The sequence below is a fragment of the Ovis aries genome, chromosome 2 (genome assembly GCF_016772045.2).
Source record: "Ovis aries strain OAR_USU_Benz2616 breed Rambouillet chromosome 2, ARS-UI_Ramb_v3.0, whole genome shotgun sequence".
NCBI classification, from domain to species: domain Eukaryota; kingdom Metazoa; phylum Chordata; class Mammalia; order Artiodactyla; family Bovidae; genus Ovis; species Ovis aries.
This window is the reverse complement of record NC_056055.1, coordinates 181,118,578-181,146,436: the sequence shown is the minus strand read 5'-3', so window position 1 is coordinate 181,146,436 and position 27,859 is coordinate 181,118,578. Positions and strand designations below refer to the sequence as shown.

At 35.0% G+C, this 27,859-nt stretch overlaps 1 protein-coding gene across 3 annotated transcripts in view; it reads right to left on the bottom strand.

Annotated features, from left to right (window-relative positions):
- DPP10 (dipeptidyl peptidase like 10) overlaps positions 1–27,859 on the bottom strand; it is a 770,042-nt gene that overhangs the window by 96,377 nt on the left and 645,806 nt on the right. For all 3 annotated transcript variants that reach the window (XM_042243952.2, XM_042243953.2, XM_060411166.1), the window contains 3 exons: positions 24,811–24,965; positions 17,608–17,705; positions 9,291–9,414 (listed from right to left, as the gene is read on the bottom strand). In XM_042243952.2, coding sequence (XP_042099886.1) covers positions 9,291–9,414; positions 17,608–17,705; positions 24,811–24,965 — 377 coding nt within the window. The remainder of the gene's footprint in view (positions 1–9,290; positions 9,415–17,607; positions 17,706–24,810; positions 24,966–27,859) is intronic.

The following is a 27,859-nucleotide window of genomic DNA, read 5'->3' as shown; positions in this document are numbered from 1 at the left end:
TATTTGACTATATCCTTTGGAAAATATCTATTTTAGGTCATTTGCTCATTTTAACTGAATTATTACCTTTTTGCTATTGAGGTATGAGTTCTTTATATATTTCTAAATAGTAACCCAGCATCAGACATACAATTTGCTGGTATTTTCTCCCATTCTTTAGGTTGGCTTTTCATTTTGTTGACTTCTTCTTTGCTGTATAGAGGCTTTCTAATCTGACATTTGTACATTTATTTAGTTGCTGTGCTTTTGATGTCATATCTAACAATCCAATCCCGAGATCAAAGTCAAGAAAGTTTCCCCCTTTGTTTTCTTCAAGGATTTCTATGGATTCAGGTCTGTTACTTAAGTCTTTAGGCTTCCCAGGTGGTGCAGTGGTAAAGAATCTGCCTGTCTATTCAGGAGACCCAAGACACCCAGGTTCGATCCCTGGTTTGGGATGAGCTCCTAGAGTAGGAAATGGCAATCCACTCCAGTATTCTCTGAAAAGTTCAATGGACAGAGAAGTCTGGTGGGCTATAGTCCATGGGGTCACAAAGAGTCTGACATGGCTGAGCACACACACACACACATTTAAGTCTTTAATTCATTTGACACCCTGTGAGTGGTGTAACCAGGGTCCAATTTCATCCTTCTGCAGTGGTTATACAGTTTTCTCAGCACCATTTCTTGAAGAGACTATCCTCTTCCCATTGCATGTTCGTGGCTCCTTTATCAAACAGCAGTTGAATACATATGCACCAGTTTATTTCTGGGCTCTCTATTCTGATGCATGGGTCTATGTGTCTTTTTATGCCACTGTCATACTGTTTTAATTAACATAACTTTTAAACATAGTTTGAAACCTGGGAGCATGATGACTCCAGTTTTGATTTTCTTTCCCATGATTGTTCTGCTATTCAGGGTGTTTTGTGATTCCATAGAGATTTTATCTTGTTTTCTATTTCTGTTAAAAATGCCTTTGGAATCTGATTGAGAAAGCATTTAATCTACAGGTGAACATTTAACACTATTAATTTTTTCCAATCTATGAACACAAGATATCTTTCCATTTTTTTCTTTCTCCATTTTTTCATCAATGTCCTATAATTTTTGATGTATTTTTCACCTCCTAAGATAAATTCATTCTTAAATATTTTACTTTATGCATTCTATGGTAAATGGAATCATTTTCTTTTATTATTTTGATAGTTTGTTATTATGCAGAAACAGTACTGATTTATGTATGTTGATTTTGTGTCCTGCAACTTTACTAAATTTATTGATTACATCTAATTTTTTAAAATTAAGTCTTCAGTATTTTCTATGTATAAAATCAACTGCAAATAGACGCAAATTTACTTTTTTCTGTCCAGTTCTGATGCCTTTTATTTCTTTTTCTTATCTGAAAAACTTCTTTACTGTGTTAAACAGGAGTGGTGAGAGTGGGCACCCTCATCTTCCTGAGCTTAGAGTAAAAGCTTTTATTTTAGCTTTTCACCACTGAGTCAGAAGTTATCTATACATTTGTTATATGGACTTCATTATGTTGAGGTATGTTGCTTTTATATCCACTTTGCTGAGAATTTTTTTTCATGAATGGCTGTTGAATTTTGTTAAACATATTTCATCTATTGAGATGATTTTTATCTTTCATTCTATTAATGTTGTGTATCACACTTATTAACTTGTATATGTTGAGTCATCTTTGCATCTAAGGGATGAATTTCACTTGATCATGGTGTATGATCCTTTTAATATGCTCCTGAAATGAATTTGCTTGTATTTTGCTGAGAACTTTTACATTTATTTGTTATTTCTTGCAGCATCTTTGTCTGGCTTCAGTAGCAGAGAAATGCATGCCACATAAAATGTGTTTGAATGTGTCCCCTTCTCTTTGACATTTGGGAAGTGTTTGAAAGGATTAGTGTTTATTCTTCTTTAAGTACTTGGTAATTTTCACCAGTGAAATCATCTGGTTCTGGGCTTTTCTTTGTTGGGAAGATTTTTATTTCTGATCAATCTGTTTAGTAGTAACTGGTCTTTTCAGGTTTTTTATTTTTTCATGATTCAGTCTTCATAGGTTTAATGTTTTTAGAAATTTATCCATTCTCTCTTGGTTTTCCAATAAATTGGCATGTAATTTTTCATAGCTGTCTTCTATGAACTTTTATATTTCTGCAATATCTAAGTCAATTGTCATGTTCTCTCTTTCATTTATATATATATATATATATATATATATATATTAGTCACCTCTTTTTTTTTTGGCCAATCTGGCTAAAGGTTTGCCAAAATTGTTTATATTTTCAAAGAACTAGGTCTTAGTTTTATTAATTGACTGTACTGTTTTCCAACTCTCCATTTCATTTATTTGTGCTATAATATTTATTTTTCCTTCCTGCTGCTAATTTGGGGCTAAATTTATTCTCTTTCTAGTTATTTGAAATAAAAAGTTATGCTATTTTTTGGACAGCTTTCTGTTTCCTTCATGTGTGTGTTAATAGCTATATACTTTCTTCCTAGACCGCCTTTAAATAATTCCCATAAGTTTTGGTATATGTGTTTCCATTACTGTTTGAGTCAAGATACCTTTCTATTTCCCCCCTTATTTTTTATTTGGTTCACTGGTTGTTCAAGACTGTGTTGTTTACTTTTCATGTATTTATGTTTTCTCCAATTTTCCTCCTGCATTGATTTCTAGCTTCATATCACTGTGGTAAGAAAAAAAAGGATGATCTTAATCTTTAATTTGCTGAGACTTGTTGTGGCATAACATATAATCTATCCTATAAAAAGTTCCATGTATGCCTGAGAAGAATGTGTATTCTGATGCTGTTGCATGGGAGTGTTCTATATGTGTCTATTAACTCCACTTGCTCTATAGCACTGTTAAAATCAACTATTACCTTTATTCCCTCAATGATACATCCATTGTTGAGATAGGATGGCATTCTAGAAAGGTCAGCTGTTATCATCTTGTCCAGGAAGATGGAGCTTGCTATTGGGGTCTATTTGGGGACAAAACCACTTCTGAAACTCTGAGGTATATGTGTTATTAGATAGGACTTGCTTGATTTTCTGTATAAGCTTCACTGTAGGATGAGCTCTACTATTGCTCCCATCAGACTTCCTAATGAGCAGGATTGGGAAGTATAGTAGACAGGGCTATAAATTAGCTTCCTTATCCAGGGAGGGTTGGAGAATGGGCTCCAATGCCTGCAGAGCACATTGTAAGGGACTCCAAATCAGGCAAATCTGAACAATGAGTTTCCTGAGAAGACAGGGACAGTGATTTTGTTCTGTAGGTGGGAATAGAACTGGCGGGATGTACTGTTCAAATACCACTGTAAGTGAGGATATAGGATGGGTTATGCAGCATCCTGGGTGCTCTGGTTAGGTTTACCGGTTGGGTGGGGCTAGCGGTTGTATTTAGCATTGAGTGAAGGTATGAATTAGCTTCTCTACCTGGGTGAGTCCACAGACCAGGACCCAAGATTGGCAAGGCTACTGTTTAAAGACTGAATCATGCTAAACTGTGCACCAAGCTCCCTGGCAAGACAAGCATTGGTTTTGGATCTGCAGAAGGGCAAACCACTGGCTGTGTTTACTGCTCACTCAGGTGCCACTGGGCTATATAGGCTTCCTGATCAGACAGTCCTGAGCTGCACTCAGTAGTAGACAAAGCTATGAAATAGCTTCTTTCTGCAGGGCTACAGAACAGGCTCCAGTGTTGACTGTGCTTGCCATTTGGGATCCTGAATTGGATAACACTGCAAACCTAGTTCCCTGGCTGGATAGGATCACTGTCTTCGCTGTACAGATGGCAAAGATGCTGCTTTGAATTTCTACTTGAGCACCACTGGGAAAATGAAATGTCTGCCAAGATCTGAGAGCTGATGGCTATAAGTTCCACCCTACCCTTTTCTATCACAATCTCCAGTGGTATAATCCTCCAAATTCCTCTTCCTGATCCTCCTGAGGCAAGACCCAAGTGAGCCTTCCATGAAGAAATCACAATTCTGGAGGAGCTAGATGTCCACCTTGAACTCTCTTTTTTCCACTGGAGAAACTGTAGGCCTAGAAACATCTCTCAGTGTGGCACACAATAGTGGGCTGAGTGGAGGGGGCAGTTATACGGTCAGAGTGTAGCCACTCTTATCTTTTTAATGGGTTCTTTTCAGTCTCTGTGGCCCAGGGGGTGCTTCAGTCTCATCTCCATGTCCTAGGATTTTCATAACAGTGTCCTATATATGGATATTGCTTTTGGTCTTCTGAGAGAAACTAAAGTCTGGAATGATCTATGTTGCCATCTTGATGACACATGTGACTTTTATTTCTTAAATCATTAAAGAAATCCATTACAGAAGCCACTGTTTTCTGGAGTTTTTGTTGTGGGAAGATTTCTGATTATGGAATTCAATTTCTCTAATTGATATGGAAATGTTTCAATGTTTTTCCTCTTCATATATGTCATTTTGTGTCATTTTTACCTTTTGAATGATATTTTTCATATGATACTTTCAAGAATGTATGGCATACAACTCATTTATTATATCAAAATATAATATGATATATGCACTATATGATATCTACTTTCTTTTTTTATTGACAGTTGATTTACAAAATTAGTTTTCAAGTACACACAGTGTTAGTTTGCCTCTCTCAGTTCTCTGTCTCCACTGGTAACCACTAGTTTATTCTCTGTATCTGTGAGTCTGTTTCTGTTTTGTTATATTCATTCGTTTTATGTTTTAGGATCCCCGGATAAGACATAATACACAGCAATTTTCTTTCTCTGTTGGATTTATTTTCCCAAGTATAATACCCTCCTGGTCCATCCACATTATTGCAAATGGTATCATTCCTTTTTTTTTTTTTTTTTAAGACTGAGCAGAATTCCATTGTGTGTATATACTCTGATCAAGCAACTTAGATTTCTTTCCTATCTTGTCTATTGTAAATAATGCTATTATGAAGAATGGAATGCATGTATATATTCAAATTAGCATTTTGGGTTTTGATTTTACATATAGATATATATACACCCAAGAGTATATTTCTGGGTCATATCATAGTTTTGTTTTTAGTTTTCTGAGGAACCTCATACTGTTTTCCAAGTGACTACATCAATTTACATTCTTACCAACAGTGTACAAGTGTTTGCTTTTCACCACATCCTCCTAAACCTTTTTTTTTTTTTAAATAGCTATTCTGATAGGTGTGAGGTGATAGCTCATTGTGGTTTTGATTGGCATACTCTGATGATTAGCAATGTTGAACATATTTTCATGTGTCTGTTGGCCTTCTGGAGGTTTTCTTTTGGAAATTGTCTATTGGGGCCTTCTGACCAATTTTTAATCAGGCTTTATTTTATATATTGACTTTTATGAGCTGTTTGTATATTTTATATATTAATCCCTTGTGAGGCATGACATTTGCAAATACTTTATCCCATGGACCAGATAATCTTTTTATTTTGTCAGTGGTTTCTTTTGCTGTGCAAAAGATTTTAGGTTGAATTAAATCTCACTTTTAAAATTTTGTTTTTATTTCTTTCACCTTAGGAGACATTTTTTAAAAATATTGGTGCCATTTATGTCGAAGAGTATTCTGCCTATGTTTTTTTTTAGGAGTTTTAGAGTTTCAGGCCTTATATTTAGGTCTTTAATCCATTTTGAGTTTATTTTTGTATACTAAGTGAGGAAATGTTCTAATCTCACTCTTTTATATACTGCTTTCCCCAGCACCACTTTTTGAAGAGATTGTCTTTTCTCCACTGTATATTCTTGCTTCTTTTGCTGTGGATTAATTGACCTTAAGTGTGTGGGTTTCTTTCCAGCCTAACTATTCTATTCCACTGATCATGTCTTGTGTGTGCCAATACCATTCTGGTTTGATTGCTGTAGCTTTGCTGTATCATCTGAAGTCAAGGACGTGTGATACTTCCAGCTCTGTTCTTCTTTCTCAAGATTATTTTGGCTGTCTTGAGGCCTTCTGTCTTTTCACACAAATTTCAAAGTTAATTAGTTCTAATTCTGTGAAAAATGCCCTCAATATATCCATTGGGACTCTTTCACCTTGAAACTGGCACTTTGTGGGGTGTTTCTTTTTTCATCAGTACACATAAGTATTCATCAGGTTTTCATGTTTTAAAAATAATTTTTGCTTTCACTGATTTTCTCTATAGATTGTTTTATAGTTATTTGTGATTTTATTTTTATATTTCATTCTTTCTTATTGCTTTGAACTAAATTTATACTTCTTTCTCTAGCTTCATAAGAGCTTTATCATTGATTGAATACCTTCTTCCTTTTCTAATGTAAGCATTTAAAGATATAAACTCTGTTTTAATATATATCATTTTATTCATCCACATAATAATAGTTTGACAAGTTATGTTTTCATTGCGCTTGAATTCTAAAATATTTTGTGATTTTCCTTTAACTTATGAGTTATTAGGAACATTTTTAAAATTTTCAAATATTTTCCAAATATTCTTTATTTGCAGGCATGCTAGGTTGCTTCGGTCATGTCTGACTCTGTTTGATCATGTGGACTGTAGCCCTCCAGGCTCCATTATCCGTGGGATTCTTCAGCCAAGAATAGTGGAGTGGGTTGCCACACTCTTCTCCAGTTAACACTCGTTACCCATTTCTAATTTAATTCTCTTGTAGTCAAACAATATACTCTGCTTGATTTCAGCTTCTGCATTTTAAGACTTGTGAATATTTCCTTTATACTCAAGAGGACTATTGATTATATAGTCATTGAATGAAATTTTCCTAAATATCCACTTAAGTTGTTAGTATTGTCTGAATCCTTTATTATATTTATGGACTTTTTGATTACATATTTCTTCCAATACAATGAAAATCATATTTAAGTCCCTAAGTATATTTCTTTCTATTTCTTCTTTAGCTTTGTCAGCTCTTGATTATAAATTTTGCTTATGTATTTAGAATCTTTATTATTAGATATATAGGTACTTAGAATTGTTATAGCTTCCTAATCAACTGACACTGTATCATTATTAAATTACTCTATTAATATTAAAACTTTTATTTCTCTAATACCTTTTTGAAAAGCTCAAAACTAGAGTGCATTTTATTTTACTCCCACATTTATCATATTTGGCACCTTTACTTCCCTAATTTTGATCTGAGTTTTCATCTGATATCAGGTGTTTTAGCCTAAATAAATCTCTTTCCTGCAGATCTACTTTTGATGAATTATCTCAGTTCCTGTTTATCTGAATCTATCATCTTTTGTCTTCATTTTTGCAGGGTATTTGCATAGAATATAGACTTTTAGTTTGATACATTTTTTCCTTCGGTCCTTTAACAGTGTCTTTCCATTGCTTTCCAATACAGAAGCAGTATTACTCATCATTATATTTCACAATATGTAACATGCTTTTTCTCTCAGGATACTTATTTTTTTGTCTCAATCTTTTGTTCGAAATAATTTATGTAGTATGTTGTGACATATTTTATCTTTATTTTGAGATTTGCTAACTTCTTGGATATATGGATTAATGGTTTTTCATCAGGTTTGGGATATTTAAGTCAGTGTTTCTTACATATTTTCCACCCCAATATCTCAAAATTTGAGGCTTTGTTCATTTTTTTCCCAGCCTTTTTCCCTTAGGAATTTTGTTTGAATTGTTTCTATTTCCCCTACTATAACAGATTCTAACATGTTGACAAGTTCATCCAAACAATTTTTCATTTCAGACACTGTAGTTTTCAGTCCCTGAAATTCCATTGTTCTATTTTCATAGTTTTTATTTAGCTACTGAGATTTTTCATCTGTTTACTAATTATAGCCACTCTTTAACTTGTTAAATAAAAAAACAAGTAAAAGCTTTTTTTTTTTTTTAAGTCTGTTTGTTAATTCCAAAATCTATATCCTTTGTAAGTCTGCTACTTATTTTGGGGGAGGTGGGTGAGTTATATTTTCTATGTTTCTAGGTATATAGTATATTTTAATTGTATGATTGATATTGTGAATGCTAAGTTTTGAGAATTCATTTTTATTTTTTTTTGAAGAGTAGACTTTGTTCTGTCAGGCAGCTAGTTCACAAGCAAATGAACTCGATTCCTTCAAGGTTTAATTTGAAGGTTTATTAGAAGGAGTTTACAGCAGTTTTATTCCTAATACTTTTTCTTTCTGGGCTCTGAGTTGAACTCAGGGCTTTTACTGAAAGATCTCTATTTTTGCTGTTCATTGGTCCAAAGTCTCCAAGCATTCTGCAACCTTCATATTTTCTATTTGCTTCTCTTTTTGAGATAGGCCCTGTACTTACACAGCTAAGTACTGAGATAAAGACTTAAGAGATCCTTTACATAGTTTGCTGAAGTTCTTTTCTATATAGCTCCCATCCTGTGGCACTTATCCTGCAAATTTCAGCCACCACAATAGCCTCAAACTAATTCTCCCTGTCTTAATGGATCAGTTGTGCTTTTCTTGGATGCTATTACCTTACAATGTGGCCTCAAATGTGTCAACAGGAAGAAACTACAGGTTTATTTCACCTTTCATGTCTCAATTGTCTTATTGTCCATCATCTGACTATAGTTGTTTAATGTAGTTTGTAAAGTTTTAGAATTGATTTCTGTAGAGATACTAGGCTGGCAACATTTACTCCATCATGTCCAGAAGCATAAGTCTGAAAATTTTGTTGTTAAATAATTGAGAATTCTTTACCAAGTACCCAATATGTATCAGAACAATTTAAACTTATTCAAGTATCTCCTTTATTAAGGATCTTAAAAACTATATGTATAGAATCTACTGAATATTTTATAAATATGATTATAGAATTTAAATACAATATATTTTCAAAAGATATTCAAGAATCTTTTTTTTTTTTTACTACTTTCAATTAATGTAAAGACAGAGACACTTTGTTAGAAGACTAATCTGGACTACAGAAAATCACTGAATCTTTCAGAGTATGTTTAAAAAAGACAGAAAAGAAACATCCCATGTTCTCAAGTTAATCACTGTCAAAATGTAGAGAGAAAGCTCATACTTGAGAGTGAAACTAACAAGGCTTGGACTATCTTTCATATTATATAAGAATTCATTGTTTTAAAGCCTAGTTTATTCTCTTTGGTTTATCATATGTATTTCTTACTTCAAAGTATGTAAGACATATGAATTAAAGTATACACTGCTAATAGAGTGACTATTCTACTACCTTCAGAGTTAAATAGTGAAGTCTTTGCACAAATGACTGTTTACTTTTCCTTTGAGAGGTAGCACAAATGATTTTATGTTAAGCATGAAGGAAAGCAAATTATACTCACTCTGCTACAAGCACCAGTAGTGGTCTCACAGACTGTGAGGATGGAGATGTTCTGAGGTCGGTTTAACCATCTGACCACCGTCTTGGTGTTGCTTACCCATTTAACCATAGTGATATAGTATTCTCTAGTTTGGAAACAAAATTAGAATTTACATTAAGAGCCAGAGAACCTGCATAGTTCCAAAAATTATACTTGTTATTTTATATGCAGAATAAAGAAAACACTATAAGGATGTCATATTACATGAATCTCTCTCTCTCTATATATATATGTATATACACATATACATGTGCTTCTTCAAGTATTGACATATGCAAATACAAATTATGTGTATACATATATATGTAAACATGTGCACATTTACAAATATATAGAAAATCTGAGACTAATGTTAAAAGTGAATGATTTCACAGAAGGAATATTTTTAGAAAAATAAAAATAATCAAAATGCTATATGTCTATAAGTAATTTTTTTATTTTTTGTTGATTATTAACAGTACTAACATATGTGCAAAGTAAATAAAAATTTTCTAAGCTATATTCTATTTTACTTTTTCAAAAATATTCAATAATAAATTAAAAGGCAAATCTTATTATTGATTTAATAATTATTTCTTAGGTATGACTTCCACGTCATCTCACTTTATCCATGAAGACTTGAGATACAGAGTCATGAATAGTTTGTTTTGGTCTTTTTGCTTGTGGGACAAGGGCTACTCTTAATCTTATTCATAATACTTCTTACAATATTGCTTTTCTAGCTTATTCACTTGAAAAAGTTTAAAGCATACAAAGAATCAAATGGAGAGTAATGAGAAGGGCTACCGAATTTTTGGTATACTGAGGATGCTAATTATGATGATTATGATGTCCTCAGACTGGCTGTGGACTGGGAAAAGTTATATTTTTCCCTTACAGTTTATATTTTTTCATTATAGGGTCTATGTTTGGAAATATACATAATATGTCACAAAATCCCCCAATCCACACATAACAAATGCACTCATCCATAATTCAATTTATGATAAGAAAAATCTAACAAAATTGCCCAGTTTAAGAATATATGGGATGCTTTAGAAATGGTTTGAAAAATGCCATCCATGTATATTATGTTAAAATTAATCCATCAGATTTTTATATGACTTAGAAGAAAAACACTTATGAAAGAAAAACCTTCTGTCCTTAGACACTTCTGGGTTAGACATTCAGCTACCTGAATCTCACATTGCTAACATTATTGAGTAGTTAGTACTATCTCTAGAAAATGTGTTAGCCCATCAAAGAGAAAACATCAGTGGAAGGACAAGCATAACTTGTTATACAGTGAATCTTGCCATATCTTCTTCAACAAGCTCTTCAAGACATCCAGTAGCTTTCACAACCAGCTGAGTCCCACATGAAAATTGCCTAGAAACTCAGTGAAGTCATAGAATAAAGTTCCCTAAATAAAGTTAACAAAGCAACTTCGAATAAAATATGCAACTGATTTAGGATTAATCTTTGGCCAAATCAATGGAACTTGTAATTCTTAATAAATATATCTATATATATCTATATCTTGTTCATTTTCACTGTGCTTTATTTAAACTGATTTATTTTACATGTATTATGATGGGCAGTGTGAATACTAAAAAGGAAAAATTATAAGCATCAGCTTTTAAGAAATGCCTAGACATTTTAGCATGGAGAAAAATGATAATGGATACTATAATCAATCAGGAAAAAATGCTGAATTGAGAGAATATATATTTATCATTAATTGGCATAAAAGTGCAAAACTGAAGGAAAACAAATTTGATTGTTATAAACAACTGATCATAGATTGCAAAATCAAAGTGCCCATATTTATTGAAAAATAATGCCACATAGAAGAATTTTACAAATGATCAGAAATTTGTCTCAATTAACTAAAGTGAGTGGTAGTATACTTTGTGCCAAATGAGAACTAACATGAATGATTTTTAAAATAGATAACAGCAGGAACAACAAATAAAATTTAAATATTCATTTTAAGTGTTTTTCCTTTCAAAATAGTCCTCAAGTGAAATGTTTTAAGAACATATTTGCAATGTCTTCCCAGATATTGATACATTACATTTGTTACCTATGACAGGAAATCTTGGCTTAAAAGAAAATTTTTACTTATAAAAACAATTAAAATTCAATTAAAAAGAAAATTCAACTGGTACAAATCTGGTGAATAAATGATTTTTAAAAGGAAACTAACTTAGGTGTAAAATTAAGTTAAAAATTATTATTTATAGTCATACCACTTATATTTTCTCTTTGATCAAATAATATTATTTTGTGCATTTGTGCATAATGTATCTTATGTTCATAAGCAAAATTTAGTCTTATGTGAGACATTTTAGTACATATATTCATAAGGATTAGAGTTCTCCATAAAATAAAACTTGTAAAGTTCATTGGGATAATTTCAAACCATTGAAATCTCTATGATAAAGTGTTGGAAATACCCAAAATGAAAGATAAGTGGAACTTGACACCTAAAAACGTAGGGACAATCAATCCCATATTTTTTCTTTCTTTGTTTCAAGATCCTAGGTGCACATCTCCTTATGATTCATAAAGACTTTTTCAGTTTGCATATAAATATTTAGGGTTGCTCTTAATGAGGAAGTAAGGACATGGCCTTACCTGAAAATGCCACACTATTTGGCCTGCCTGTTGCAAATGTGGCTGTCCTCCTGGAACTTCATCTCATGAACACATTAGATCTGGTGTCCCACAACCAGTGGCCAGCAAAACTGTCCCTTCCTTCTAACTGGCTTTCCTGCTTGTTCCTAGTCTCCATGGCTCTGGATTACCCAGGAAGCCCTCAAGGATCTCTCTGGTCCTCTTGAGCCACAGAGACAGAGACAAGCAGGTTAGAGGGATTGCACTCAAGTCAAGAAAGACTTTCTACTAGCTGGGTGGTCTGGTACAGGAGATCTAATTGTTCACAAGGGTGTGTGAAATGGAGGTGCCAGCATCATCAGCAGACAGGTGCGTTAGTAGTCACACCTGTGTTTTCACTGGCTTCCTGTTCAATCACTCCCCTTTGTTCATAACAGTCTTTGTGCAAATATGCTCACATGCTTCCAGATAATCCAAGATCTCTGCCCATTAGTGTATTGTGATGACATTCATGACTAACTCGCAGCTAGGTCCTCTGTAGACCTCTGTTATTAATAGTAAATATGCATTACTTATAAGAAGGGTCATTTCCCTAACAAACATACATTTATTAATTATATTTTTGGAAGGCATAGACATTCATTGGAAAAATAAGAGATGCAGACTAGACATACTTCAATTAAATAGGAAGAAAAAGCATGGCAGTTTTAAGCCCAGAGTGACAGTGGCAGTTTGACAGCATCACATGAATGAAACAGTCTGAAAACAATGGGTCACAAAGGGTGGATGAAAAAAGAAAGATTTCAGGTAAACAAAATAATGTCAAAGATGGAGAGTAAGGAGAATCTAAAGATAAACCATTATTTTTATTCTTCAGCCTAGAGATGAATTAACACAGGAGATGATCACTTCTTCAAAACAGTGTAACAATTCACTACCCTGTAGAAAAATCTACATGATTCATTGTTATAAAAATATTTCCTCTAAAAGTTAGTTATATATTTTTAAGTTCATACCTAAATTCTCCAATATCTATGGAAATACTGCACTTAATAAATATTGAAGTATTGCTACTAATGTTGGTACCAATAAACTAATTTGTATATTTATATATCTCATGGGACTTCCCTGGGGCTCAGATGGTAAAGAATCCACCTGCAGTGCAGAAGACCTGGGTTCAATCCCTGAGTTGGGAAGATCCCCTGGAGCTGGGCATGGCAAACCCACTCCAGTATTCTTGCCTGGAGAAAACCCATAGACAAAGGAGCCTGGCAAGCTACAGTCCATGGGGTCACAAAGAGTTGGACAAAACTGAGCGACTAAGTACACACTCATATATCTAACAGTTACAAAAATAAAGAGTTTTTGTTAGTTTTGAATGATTTAAGAATACCATGGCAAATAAGATTGGGAAGACAGATAAAGGAAAATAAGTATATAAAGGATACCTAAAGTACCACAAAGGAGAAGGCAATGGCACCCTCCTCCAGTACTCTTGCCTGGTAGGCTGCAGTCCATGGGGTTGTTAAGAATCAGACACAACTAAGCGACTTCACTTTCACTTTTCACTTTCATGCATTGGAGAAGGAAATGGCAACCCACTCCAGTGTTCTTGCCTGGAGAATCCCAGGGACGGGGGAGCCTGGTGGATTGCCGTCTATGGGGTCGCACAGAGTCGGACATGACTGAAGTGACTTGGCATCATCATCAGCAGCAAAGTACCACAAAGGGCTTCCCTGGTGACTCAGATGGTAAAGAATGCACTTGCAATGCGGGAGACCTGGGTACGATCCCTGGGTTGGGAAGATCCCCTGGAGGCAACCCACTCCAGTATTCTTTCCTGGAGAATCCCCAGGAACAGAGGAGTCTGGCAGGCTACAGTCCATGGGGTTGCAAAGAGTTGGACATGACCTAAGCAACTCAGCACACAGCACAAAGTATCACCTAGGGTAAACTCCATGTCCAAAAGACACTAATGCAGTTGAAACAGTTATATAATCTATAATGCATTTGAGAAAAATATGGCAAGTTTTCAGGAAAAGCACAAATAATGCTAAGATAAATCATCATGTATGTATAGGCTTGTGTGTGTGTCTGTATGTGTTTGTGTGTGTGGAGAGAGAGAAAGAGAAAGACTGAAACACACACACACACACCATACATACACAAAGACAGAAAAAAAGAGATAGGGACAGAAACAGAACCAGAAACAGACAGAACATGGCTTCAGAAAAATTATTGTGTATCCTGGTGGACATTTCCAATCCCCCCCTAAAGTATAACCAAGATAAATTTCTTAAGGTCAACATTATCCTTAAATCATTTGCATTGAATATGCTCCATTTGCCAGATCTAGTCTGGAATTTGTCCCTTGCTCCCACCGTTTCCAGAGCCTGAACTCAACCAACAGGTCCCCTAGCCCAAGAGAGACCTCTGGAGGAACTCAAAGCTTTAGAGGAGAGGATTCAGTTTTATTCTTTGGACACTCTCCCCTCTTTAGGGTCTGGTTTCGTGGTGACTGAATTGTTCTACCTGCTGGTCCATCCTGTTCTTTTGCTACAGGCCTTTTCAGGCTTTTTAAGGAAGCCTGCCCATGGTTCCTTCAGTCCTGGGGTAGTAAAAGCTTTCTGCTATTGCAGACTCTTTTGTTGCATTCCCATCCCTTGTGAGTTTCCTTTTAATCCTTCCCATATCTTTGCTAAAGGTCCCTTAATTAATACATTTCAATTGCCCCTCTTGAGTGTGTCATCTTTTTAATTTTCAGAACCCTGACCAATACATTATGAAAAATGATAACTCTTAGATCTCAAATGTGTATATAATCAGGGAGGGCACAATAGTTTTCTAGCAAATTTCCATATGGTTAAAGTACTGAGTATTAACTATTATAGATACTGAAAATCCTAAAACAAAATCAAGAGAAAGTATGAGATTAATTTCCCTTTGATGTGCAGATAAATGTAGCATTCTTTGATTTGCACCGTAGATATATTTCTATGTTGTTCATGCTTGTGTGTTTTTAGACCCATTAAACTAACACCTGTGCTTAGAGAGGCTAAATATAGGTGATAGGAAATTGGACTAAAGTGTTCATCAGGAATAAATGAATAAGGAAATGCGTAAGGAAACATGAAAACTGAAGCACGGGGAACATTTGAAAACACCATTTTGAAGTAAACTTTGATCTTGAGTTTTCCAACAAAAAGAGTAAATCACACTTTGGTGCATTTCACATGTAACAAATCGCAGCTATATAATTGTTGTGTTGTTGTTTAGTCATTAAGTTGTGTCCAACTCTTTGAGACCCCATGGTCTGTAGCCTGCTAGGGTCCTCTGTCTATAGGATTTGCCAGGCAAGAATACTGGAGTAGGTTGCCATTTCCTTCTCCAAGTTACATAATTATGGAAGAAAAACAAAACATGCTAACATGCTACATACATTGTATACATAAGGTATTACCTGACTGTTCCAAATGTAGATCAAATTCATTGCCAGAACAACATATCTGAATTACACATAAGAACTTTTTCTTCACAGGATGCTTTTTCATTCTTAGAGAGATCTAGTATATCATTCTATATTTCTATATATTAGATTTCCTACATTTAAAGATATGCAATATCTTTTTGCAATGGGTACCTAACTTGATCATATTTTACCTCAAATATTAAAGAGATATGTGCTTAACTAATACTCTAATAATGACAATTGATTCCACCTTTAGAAATTTTTGTATTTGCTGACACTACTATGTCCTATCTGGTGAATTCATTAGAGATGCTCAAGTAATAGCATTAAGAAAGAAATCTGGACATTATAAAATTGGCTTCCATTTTAAAGATTTTTAAAATTAATGAAAATTAGAAATTATTATTTTAAGATGAGGGCATTCAGGCCCAGAGAGAGATAAAGTGACTTATCCAAGGTCATATAATAAAGTGGCAACAGAGATATAACTCAAACACTCCAGTCTAGTGCCCTTTCTGTTAGTTCAGAGTGCCAAACAAATCAGAGAAAGGACAGATAACAAAAAAATATTAATAATTTTCATAATTGCTTCATTTGTGTGTAAAACTTTCACTGCTGGTAAACCAAGTTCAGAAGTGGAAGTTTCATCTGATTTGGTCAACCTATACTGTATTCTATATGTCAATTTTGTGATAAAAGTCTTTTATCACAATCTAGATAAAATACTCTATAACTTGAAAGATGTTTTATTTTACTTTCTATCTCTCCTGCCAACTAATCTTAGGATTCTATGTCAAGCATACTTTTTCTTTGGACTTCATCTTTTCCATCAATAATAGGAAAAGTCGATATTAGATAGTTAATGGAGGCCTTTCCAGTGTAAGCATAACATATATTTTTAACAACTCTTCAAGGAGGAAAAATGTCCACAAACTGGAGGCTGTACTATCTGTGAAAATCCTAAATATGATGAAAATTTCCAAAATATGTCAATGGAACACTAAGTGGTATTTCAACTTCAATCAGTCACCCTGTAACTATTTTGATATTAAAAAAAACAAACTATAAGCTTAGTTATATCATTCAATATAGTGTAAAATATATGGCCAGGAAGATCCCCTGGAGAATAAAATGGCAACCCACTCCAGTACTCTTGCCTGGAAAATCCCATGGATGGAGGAGCCTGGTAGGCTACAGTCCATGGGGTCACAGTCGGACATGACTGAGCAAATTCACTCACTCATAGTGTAAAATCTCCAGAAATGTTGTAAATTTTCACCAGGTTAAAAAATTTGAAAAGTCAATTTACAAGTTTGAGATCACTGTGGATTTCACAATCCACATGATTATTTTATTAGCTGTTCAGTTATTGGAGATTTTACTAATATTAAAATGATGCTTTTGATCCATATGATATATTTCTTTTGTCCCTGCTGCTGCTGCTGCTAAGTCTTCCATCGTGTCCAACTCTGTATGATCCCATAGACAGCAGCCCACCAGGCTCCCCTCTCCCTGGGATTCTCCAGGCAAGGACACTGGAGTGGGTTGCCATTCCCTTCTCCAATGCATGAAAGTGAAAAGTGAAAATGAAGTTGTTCAGTCATGTCCGACTCTTAACGACCCCATGGACTGCAGCCCACCAGGCTCCTCCATCCATGGGATTTTCCAGGCAAGAGTACTGGAGTGGGTTGCCATTGCCTTCTCCATACTAGAGCTTAAATAAATAGGATTTTTATGTAGGATATTTAAAGCAAAATCTCATTGAATTTTTCTGCCTAGAGAACAAAGCTAGGAAATCACTGGCAAGTTAACAGGGAAAAAGTTGGAATATCATACACATTTTAGGAAGATGGTACTCTTTTAAAGAGAGCCATTTAAAAATATGGAGCAGTTATTTTCAGGAAGAAAATTCAATAGAAAATTATCCTTTGCCCCCATCTCTCTCACACATGTCTCTTGCTAAAGATCTAATTCTGGCTATCAGTATATTTAGCCATTTTGTGGTGCTGGTAATCACCTTAAAACTCTAAATTCTTCCTGGGGACAAGAAGAGATCCAGAATGAGTTCATTCTTACACTAATGGAGGCAACCTCAGTTTTATTTTCAAGTGAATTTGTTGAGCTGATCACATCTCTCTCCAAATGGCAACAAAATGATCATTGGAGTTAATAGATCTATTTTCTGGTAAAAGTGAAATTGAAATTACATACCTTGATTTAAAGCTATCTGGTGGCATGAGTTCCAAAGTATGAGTTGGTCCATATAGGTTTACAACATATAATTTGATTGTTGGGTTCACTTGACCTGCCTTTGAGAAAATGAAAGTTGCAATGCAAATATATTAAGTATTAGAATATATTGAGAAAGAAAGAAAATGCATTTTGATTCTTTTGCAATTTTGTGTTAGAATAGGGAAAACGTTTAATTTCTCTGAAGTAGAAATGATTTTAAATTCAACAACTTGATTGCTTTCAATTGTTTTTGTAGATTGCTGCTTCTCAAGCATTTTAGTCAGACAATTAAAGGTGATAGAAAATCATGATGGCTTTATTCATTAGGCAGTACTACTGTGTTCTTCCCCTAGAATGGCTGGCTTTACAAAACAACTCACACTATAGGATATGAAATGCAAAGGGAAGAGAGCTTGGTTGATTTAAAAGTAAGAAGAGGAAGAAGAAAGAAAAAGAAAACACACCAAATCCTGGTGCTGAAAATTCCACAATACCTAATCTGCTCCATGCATTAGTCATCACAGGTATTCTTTTAAATTATAATGAATACTAAAATGAGGTATAAATTCCCTTAGGATGTAGTATGGAGCAGATTGCCTTCACTATGCACCTAGCTTGAAGACTAGAAAGATAGTGGTAAGAAACTGTAATTTGAGTCTATTAAATCAAAATACATGAAATAGTGACTAGGCTGTATAGCAGTTAGTATGTTTCTGGCTCCTCATATGTGTTAAAGCACCTCGTGAATTATCTTATTGTATGTTCCTACTACAGTCCTAAGGCCTATTTAAAACCATTTCCCAGATGGAAAAGCTAAGCAAATTGTTCAAGGTGAAGCATCCAATAACTAAGGGAGCCAGTATTTAACCCCAGGATGTTCTTAACTGCTCTAGTTTTGCTTCAGTTCATTCCTAGGCAATTATCATCTAAATTTTTAAAATATACTGTGAACTTTTAGGGAGCAGACCTGGGAACTTAAATCAACATATCGCAAGTATGCTGGATGAATGGGTGAAAGAATGTTTGTGTGAATAAATAATAGAATCAACTGACTACTTGTAGCCCAATGTGTTTCTAAAAAATACATCATCATCATTGTGGTCTAGCTGCTTTGTGAAGAGAAGACCAGTGAGATATACAAAGGACAAGGAAATTAAAAGTGAGCTGAATTAAAAGACCTGGTAAAAATCAAAGGAGAATAATAGCACTGATTTAAAGATAATGAAGATTCACATTCAAGGAATGTGAAAAAAATCCAAAATCCAGAGTTAAATTAGGACCAGAAGCAATATGATGTGTTCCTCCAACAATCAGTAATAGCTCCTCAAGAATATCTTGTTAACTTATTCAAAAGCAGGAGCATGGAGGGGAGGGAGGGGGGATGAATAGATGAAGAAACAGAGGATTTGTAGAGCAGAGCAAAATACTCTGTATCTTTCATTACACATCTGTCCAAATTCATAGAATACATGAACCAAGGTTGAACCATAATGCAAACTCTGGACTTTGGGTGATTACAATGTGTCAATGGAGCTTCATCAGCTGTTATCAAACCCAACTCTAGGGGGGATGTTGAGTGGCAAAAGGGGTTATATATGGTACAAATATCTTCCTTCTCCTTAAGTTTGTTGTGAATCTTAAACTGCTCTGAAAAAAAAGAAAGTCTTCATTTAAAAAAACTGACTAGTACATCTGTGGAAGTGTATCATACAGAAGTCAGGAGTTTGATCCAAAGAAAGGAGTCTGGAAAAGCTTTCATTTTAGAAATGTGGTGACCATAAACAGAGATTATGAAAATGGTTCATATGATAAAGGGCTTCCTGGAAAATAAGCAATGAACTTGCCTCACAGAGAAGCCTCTGGTGTCAAATTTTGTAAAGCTTTTTATTCTAAAACTCTCCAGTGCCTAGGTTCCTCTGTCTTGAGCAATATACCCTTCTTCCTCTCTTAGTAACTGTTTTTCACATCACTTTTGTTTTAATTAAACTGCCATGTTCCACCTTGGAAGTATTGGTCTTTCTCTGTATTTTTTGAGTGTAATCATTTCTTTAGCTTGATCAAATATGCTAAAATTTAGGGTGGGGACACAGTATTTTGCAATGTCATTCAAAATGCTGTTCATTAGCCAGCAGAATAAATGAGAATTTTATAAACACAAATTCATGGCCCCAACTGGACCTATATTCATACTCAGAATCAGAATCTTGGGGTGTGGATCAAAGAACCTAGGCTTTAACAAGATTCCTGGATAATTTTAATTAGTATGCAAATGTTAACAAAATACTGATATATTAATATGTGCATATATCTACATATAGATGCATATTACTGCTCAGCAGTTATTAAAGGTGAACTTTCATGAAAATCATCCAGAGGTCCTGAAAGATTATTAAACCTATGATTGCTGAGCTCCACCTGCAGCATTTCTGTCTGGATGGGATATGAGAATTTGCACTTCAAATAATTTCCCAGATGTGGCTGATACTGCTAGCAAAAGGGCTACATTTTGAGAAATGGTTCAGTTTACAAATCAGAGAAGTCTGGGTTCAAATTTTGACTGTTATTTACTGGATATGGACCTTGGATAGGACAAGAAAGATTCTAAAGTATTATTTTATTTGATTATAAAAAATGAGACAATGTTACTCTGAGAATATGTCACAGAAGTTTTGAGTGAAAATAGATTTTGTTTCTGTGGAAAACAACCATCTCATACTTTTGTTTATGGACTAACAAAAATGATGATTTACAAAGGTGCCCAAAATAGTATACATTTACTTAAATAATTAACTCATGAATTAAATATAATGGATAGACATTGATTTTTCTAGTTTTTTTATTTACTGTGTTTATATTTTTTAATCTTTCAGTAAACTGATTAAAGAAAATGACATATTACATTAAATCTAATCAGCTTTTGTGAACTCTTATCAATGATGCATAATTTTATGACATACTTTGTTGAAAATATACATGGTTATTACCATATATTAAGGCAGGTTTTTTTTTTTTTTTCTGATCTATAAGACTGTAAGGATAACTGGTATTCCAGTTAGCTTCCATGTGGCCAAAATCAAACATTAAGCTGTTTCTAAAATTCAGCTGTTTAGAATTCTATAATCTCAATTTGATTTCTTTCCATGGAGTTTTGAAATTAAGTGCACATTGCAAATTCACTTATATCTTTTAATATTTGAATTGCTTCAATGGTTTGCAAATTAAAGGAGTTCATCTATTGGGCTTTTATAGTTAATTTGCTACAAAGACTGAAAATCCACAGAATCCTTCCTCTATGATTCTGAAACACAAACCTCAATAATAATTAACCTTATTTTACTGGCAACCAAATTGTCATTAAACAAGATAATGTTTTAATTAAGAAGATTAACCTGAGGTTATTGAGATATAACTGTGTATCTTTTTTGTGCTGAATTGCTAATGATAGTGTATTTTATGAGTCCTGAATCATGCTGAATTAAGTAATACAAATATATTTGTTTAGTGTAAGTATTTCATTAGAAATCTGACCACATTGGGTATTTGCTGCACTCATTTTAATCTAGTTTAATTTGAAGCACAATTTAGTGTGAATTCTATGCATTACTGAAAAGTCTGAAGGACAACTTTTTGAAAGTTTATTGCATAAGTAAGAGCAAATCAAAGTAACATATTCATTAGTGGAAAAGTTAACAAACATGTCTTTTTTAAACCAGAGTATAAAATAAAGAAATTTTGAAAATTCAAGTAATAGACTCAAAATGATACTGAAATTTATTCTGAGAACAGGATTAAAACTCAAAACTAGTTTCTTCGAGCTCTTGTTGCCCTAAGTATCTGCCGATATTTCTACTGACAACCACCTGAGGACTTGGAATTGTTTCTCTTTGGCCACTATAATATGTCTTGTCTTTATTTTTAATACTGCTTAACAGTAGTTATGAATACACTCAGGACCTTTACTATGTAGCACACATCATGTATTAGATATGAGGCTTCCCAGGTGGTGCTAGTGGTCAAGAATCTGCCTGCCAATGCAGGAGATGCAAGAAGCACAGGTTGGATCCCCTGGAGATATATCATGTATTATATATATAGCATGCGTGGGGCTTCTCTGGTGGCTCAGTGGTAGAGAGTCCACTGTAAGACAGGAGATGTGGATTTGATCCTTGGGTCAGGAAGATCCCCTGGAGGAGGGTATGGCTACCCACTCCAGTCAGTATTCTTGCCTGTAGAATCCCAAGGGCAGAGGAGCCTGTTGGGCTACAGTCCACTGGGTCACATAGAGTTAGACAGAACCAAAGCGACTGAGTGTAAACATATTTGATGCTATGAAAGTTACTCATACAGAGCTGAGTCATTTGTACTTAATGGAGCCGCCAGAGCTCCACATCTGTTAGTTAACTTGACAAGGAGATATTTTGATTCCAGCTACATCTTCTGAGATACAAGTTAACCTCTGGTACTTTTACAGAGAGAGAGAGACAGGATCAATAAATTTGAGTTATTTCTCTGTTCTCAAAATAACTATGACTTTTATAAAAGGACATAGCCTTTTAGAGCCTTATTTTGCCCATTTGTAAACCAGAGGCAATTGTGAAAAAGGCCAAATAAAGAAAAAAAGTGAAAGGTCTCTATGAAAATATATAGTATATTATTAGCATACATGATTTACCCAATTAATACCTAAACATTATTTTTATTTTATGCCTACTTACTATACTAATTAAATAATAACATAAATGGCAATATATTGTCTAGGTTTGTTAACCCAGAATCTTCTGATTTACTGCTAACTTATTTAGATTTTCTCAGATGTTTTTATATGTCCATTTGTTTGCCACAGACAATAAAATTTTAAGGCCTAGGAGTGTCCAAGTTCAAGCACCAAGTCTGTAACAGAGAAGGCAACTTGAAGATGCAGCTATGACATATGGCTTTTCTGTGAATCCTAAAATCCCCACTTCTCTTGGGAAATTAATTACAGAAAGTGGTCCCTTACCTGGATTTGATTTTAAGCCCTTCATGTGGTGCACACACTGAACATCCTGAGTGACTTTCCTGCCTATTGACTTGCTGTTTTCACAACAAAGACCTCTTATTCATTTTGTGTTTACATGGTCAGGTGAACTTTCATTATAAGTAAATCCAATGGGATGAGAATCTAGTTCAGATAATTATTTTGTTGCTAGGTCAAACTGCCATATTTTCCTGAGGAGCATTGAGTATATGTGTTTTCAGATCTATGCCCAGAAAATGGCCTAAAAATGATATTTCAGAATGGTGGAATCAGATTCTTCTCAATCCTGCTGCCTTCCATAGCTGCCAGTCAATCACACTGATATTACAGCCTACCCGAAGGAAGATGGAATGCGGAAAGAGAAAGCACAGAATCTCCATGAGCAAATAGTCTTCTCATCCCTCTCAATATTCACTCCTTTCCTTCCTCCTGTCCCCAGGAGTCTTGTGGATAACAGGAATATCAGCAAAGTCACCTCCCCCACCCACCGGCCACACCTTCACTGCAGAAGTAAAAAATGCATGTGATGCATAATTTTTCCAGTACTCTGCATAGCAGTTAAGGTGATGCATACATTTAAAGGTATACCGTCTACTGTACTTTGTAAACACAATGTACAACTCACTAAAGAAATGGCTAAAAAACAGCTTCTAAATAAAATCACAGCCACCTCTTACCTCCTTAGGAGTTAAAATGTGTAAACTGGAACTGAAAAGTTTTCTATAAGACTTCTTTACATGACTAATGTCTAGGGCTACCTCACTTTTTCTTTTCTTTTTTTTTTTTTTTTTGTAAACATGGGGAAAACGAGCTTTAAAGCACGAATGACATTAATTAAAAATGACATATAAGAGAAAAACCAATATACTCCAGATGTTTCTGCAGCCTGCTTTCAGAGGCCTTACCCAACACTTAAAAGTAGCTTTGCTGAATAAAAATATACCAAGAGACTCAAAAGGCAAATTGATTTATGACCTTGTTACTGAGCTGACCAAGGGGTATCAGAAGAAGTGGGGTTTTTTTCTAAACCTCCATGCTGAATATGACTTCTTTCTAGTTTCATGTGAGATGCAAAGGTTGGAGATGGAAATGGCAACCCAATCCAGTACTCTTGCCTGGAAAATCCCATGGATGGAGGAGCCTGGTAGGCTACAGTCCATGGAGTCGCAAGGAGTCGGACACGACTGAGTGCCTTCACATCACATTAAAATATTTAAACACTTTTGAGGAAAAGTACTTATAATAAATTTTCACCATGAGAACTCACTATCACTCCTTAAAAAGATATCCATTATTTGTTCTTCAGTATCAGTTTGTTATCAGTTTGTTATCAGTTTGTTAGAGGATATGGCAAGAATGGTTGGGTGGAGTCAGGGCCTGTGGACTTAGCATTAGGAACAAGAGAAATTGTGCTACTCATAGAGAAAATGATTTTGCTATCTGGGCAAGAGTTCCATATTCACTTCACACAATGAAACAATTCCAGCTATTCCAGCTATGCCTGACTATGGCTCTGCCTAGCATTTTATAAAGTATGTTCCAGAGTATGCTCTGCCAAAAGAATACTGATGTTAATATTAACACTAATAAATTCTCTAGGCTTAGTCTCTTCTTTATTGGCGATTCTTTATGTTTAGTCTATTTTTTTTAGAGAGATTCTTTATGTTTAGTCTATTCCTTACTGAGATCCTTTATGCTTAGTCTACTTTTTATAGGAGATTTATAATACACATTAGCATACAGTATATTAACTGCTCTGAGAAATCATCTGAAAAAAACCAGATTTTTTTTTTTAACCGAGAATTCCCAGCTTATTTGACTGTGATAAACAACTCACAGAATATACCGCAGAGAAACCTTTGCTCTGGCATCAGTGCTGACTTATGTTTTCTCACTCTCTTTTTAATTGTGAAAGTGAGAGATAAAGACTGAGAGCATCAAAGGGAAAGAAATGAAGCGGAAGTTCCTGCAATCTTGAATCTTCACCTGTGCCTATGCAAGCGCAGTGGATAGACTATCGCATGCTCTTAAAATCCTGAGTCTGTCGACAAGTAAGGGGGTTTCTTTAATTCTCAGAAGACAACTTGTTTTTGAACCAAGAATACTATTGATAACTCAGTGGTGCAGAGAGAAGGGGAACAAACTAGCATTTCCACATGACTTACCTTAGGATATGGATACTGCTTTCCTTTGGGATACAAAGCTCCAGTAAACCGAGGAATAACCATGTTAGGCACCAAGGAATCATTTATCATTAGGAAGGCGAGCCTTTCTCCATCTGGTGACCACCAGTGGGCGATGTGAGAATGCAGAAGTTCCTCTAGAATAAATGAGTGTTAGTTTGAAACCAACTGTAGATGTGGGCTCACTGACCCACAAATGTCTGTCCTTGAAATCTCCATTGTACCCAAATATTTTCTACACAGTGTGGTGGATCTGATTCAATTTCATGGAGAATTCTCTATTTCCAGGTTACCCTTTCGGTCCCAGGAAAAACAGATGCAAAGGAAGGAAAGAATAAAGCAGTGAAGTTAGGATTTCATGGATTGCCAGCGATTTGAACAGAGGTGAAGTCACAACGGAAGTAAAAAGAATAAGAATAGGAGAAGAGTAGTTGAAACTGAAATATGACATTAACCATATCCGTGTCACCTTTCCTATTTGCATTCAGTCACATTTCCATCCTCTCATCATCAAACTAGTCCAATACCCTGCAGATTTGTTAAACTATTTTAAAATCAAAGGAAATAAAATTAAAAATATACTGCATAACTTTTGTGTGACCCCAGATCCACCATCCACTTTTATATATCTGATTTCTGGCCCAGGAAATTAACTCATATGAACTCTATCGAAAGGGCTCCCATGCACTCTAGAGTATGGCCATTCTGGTGCTTTGGCAAGAGATTATAAGGAGATGAGTAAAACGGCAGCATGTATTCCTTTGAGTCTGTCCTGCAATGCCACCCAAGACTTGCTGTGAGTGTTAAATGATGCTCCTCTCCCATCAGTGCAGCCTCATCTACACAATTTCCTCCTTTTGTGTCTGATAATGGCTTACTTCTGTTACCATAGCGGTCGTCATTGCCCGGCTGCTATTGGTCTAGATTATAGTTCTGCTATTTATCTTTTTGTAAATAAACCCCTTTCAAATTATTGAATATGCTAACTTTTTTCAAGACTCAGAAAAGTGATCTTAAAAATCAGATTTTGAGACTAGGTTGGAGATGTATCTGTATCTATCTACATATATATATATATACATATTGATGTTTAATCTATATCTGTCTATCTATACGTATACCTTTTATGTGATACTAACATTTCTTGGGGGAACTGGAGCATAGATAATCCATAGCGAGGGATGGAATCACAAATAATCAGTTGTCACTGGTGATGACATAGGATGAAATGCAGCAAGAGAGGAAGAGTGTTGGAAGGACAAGTGGTTGTGACACTCAGTTGTTGCAACAAGGGCAACTGTTAAGACTGTGAGTTTTTACAAGACCTCAGAGGGACTACATAGAAATAAACAGAAATTGAAACCATGACCACTAAATCGGGAAAACTCAAAAGGTAGCCATGACAACTTTGGTGTTCCTCTCTTCTGTGGTGAGAGGTCCCACATCTGATGGAAGGGCAGATGTGGCAGAGGTCTAAGTTGTGTTGCAGAGCTGAATCACAAACTATGGTTTGAACTCCACTTGTTTTTTAAAGCTGAGAGCAGGATTGGGGAAGTGTTTGGAGTTGACACAGCATAAGAATGCTTAGGTAGATGTGTGCAGCACACTTAATGCTTTTTGGACCAGTCTCATGAATAACCAGCTTTACAATGGAATATTGGCTGAAGATTTTGAACTTCAAAATTTTCGCAAATCTTCTTGCTGACTGAGGCAACCTCTATCCAAGGGAGCTAGACCTGCTCTGCATAAAGGCAGAGTATAAAATGAATTCCTGTAAAGCTTATGAGTTGGCATCCCTAGGGAAGAGTAGGACATCTCTTATTAAGTGAGAGAAAATTTATTGGGATTGTATTTATCTAAAAGTTTAGAGGGCCTATACTTAATTTCTAACATAATTCCACAGTGATAAGAGAACAGACCCTGTATGATTTCAATTATCTTTAGACCATGAAATTTTTGCATCTTGTTTTATGTTCCAGGATATGTTCCACTGTCCCTTGGCTTAGTCTATGGGAACTTGAATAGATTCTGTATGCTGCTATTGTGTACGTACTTAAGATTTATATAATTTTCACACAATAGCAGCATAGTTCATAGTGCTTTTTCACGTCTATTATATCCTTCTACTTTTCTGTCTTTCATTCTATTAATTTTTGAGAACTTGATATTGAAACTCCAACTAAAAATCTTAATTTATCGACTTAAAATTAATTGCTATATATAGTGGAACTATATAACCTTGTTCTGTATTTTCCAAGTCTTCTGTGAATGTGTCATCATATTTGCATAATTTTAAAAATTAAAAAAAAATGTGTAGAGGTCCTGGACTCTGGATTTTGAAGAACATCATAAACCACATTCACACCTGTTGGCCAGTTTTGCTCCCAGGTTCCCTGGTGACTCAGATGGTAAAGAATCTGCCTGCAATGCAGGAGACCCAGGTTCAATCCCTGGTTCAGGAAGGTCCCCAGAGAAGGAAATGGCAATACATTCCAGTATTTTTCCCTGGAGAACTTCATGGACAGAGGAGCCTGGCAGCTACAATCCATGGGGTCACAAAGAGTCAGACAAGACTGACCAAATTTCACTTCTCTTAAACCTGTAAAGCCACCAGTTCTGAGTAGAAACCCAAGCAGGAGAAGGTTGTGTAGCATATCAGGGCCATGGTACAATCTTCCTACCATCTTTACTTTGTGACCCAGCAGATATGATGGTGATATAGGCATCCATGGCAAACTGATTTTGTGTGCAACTCCTGACAATTACCATATGACAGTTGAACCACAGGCATTACAAGGTTTACAGAAAGGCCATTTTCTCCTGTGTTGATAAATATTCCCCAATTCAAAGGCAGCTCTCTATTGAGCTATGGTAAAAATAATTAGCCTTACCATGGAATGCCAAGTGACGATGCAACCAAACTGTCAGTTATGAACTGATTTTTATCTGATTCAGTGACCATAAAACTAAACATATACAGCTATATTCCACTGTAAGATAGAAAAGGTTTATATGGAACTAGACCAGAACA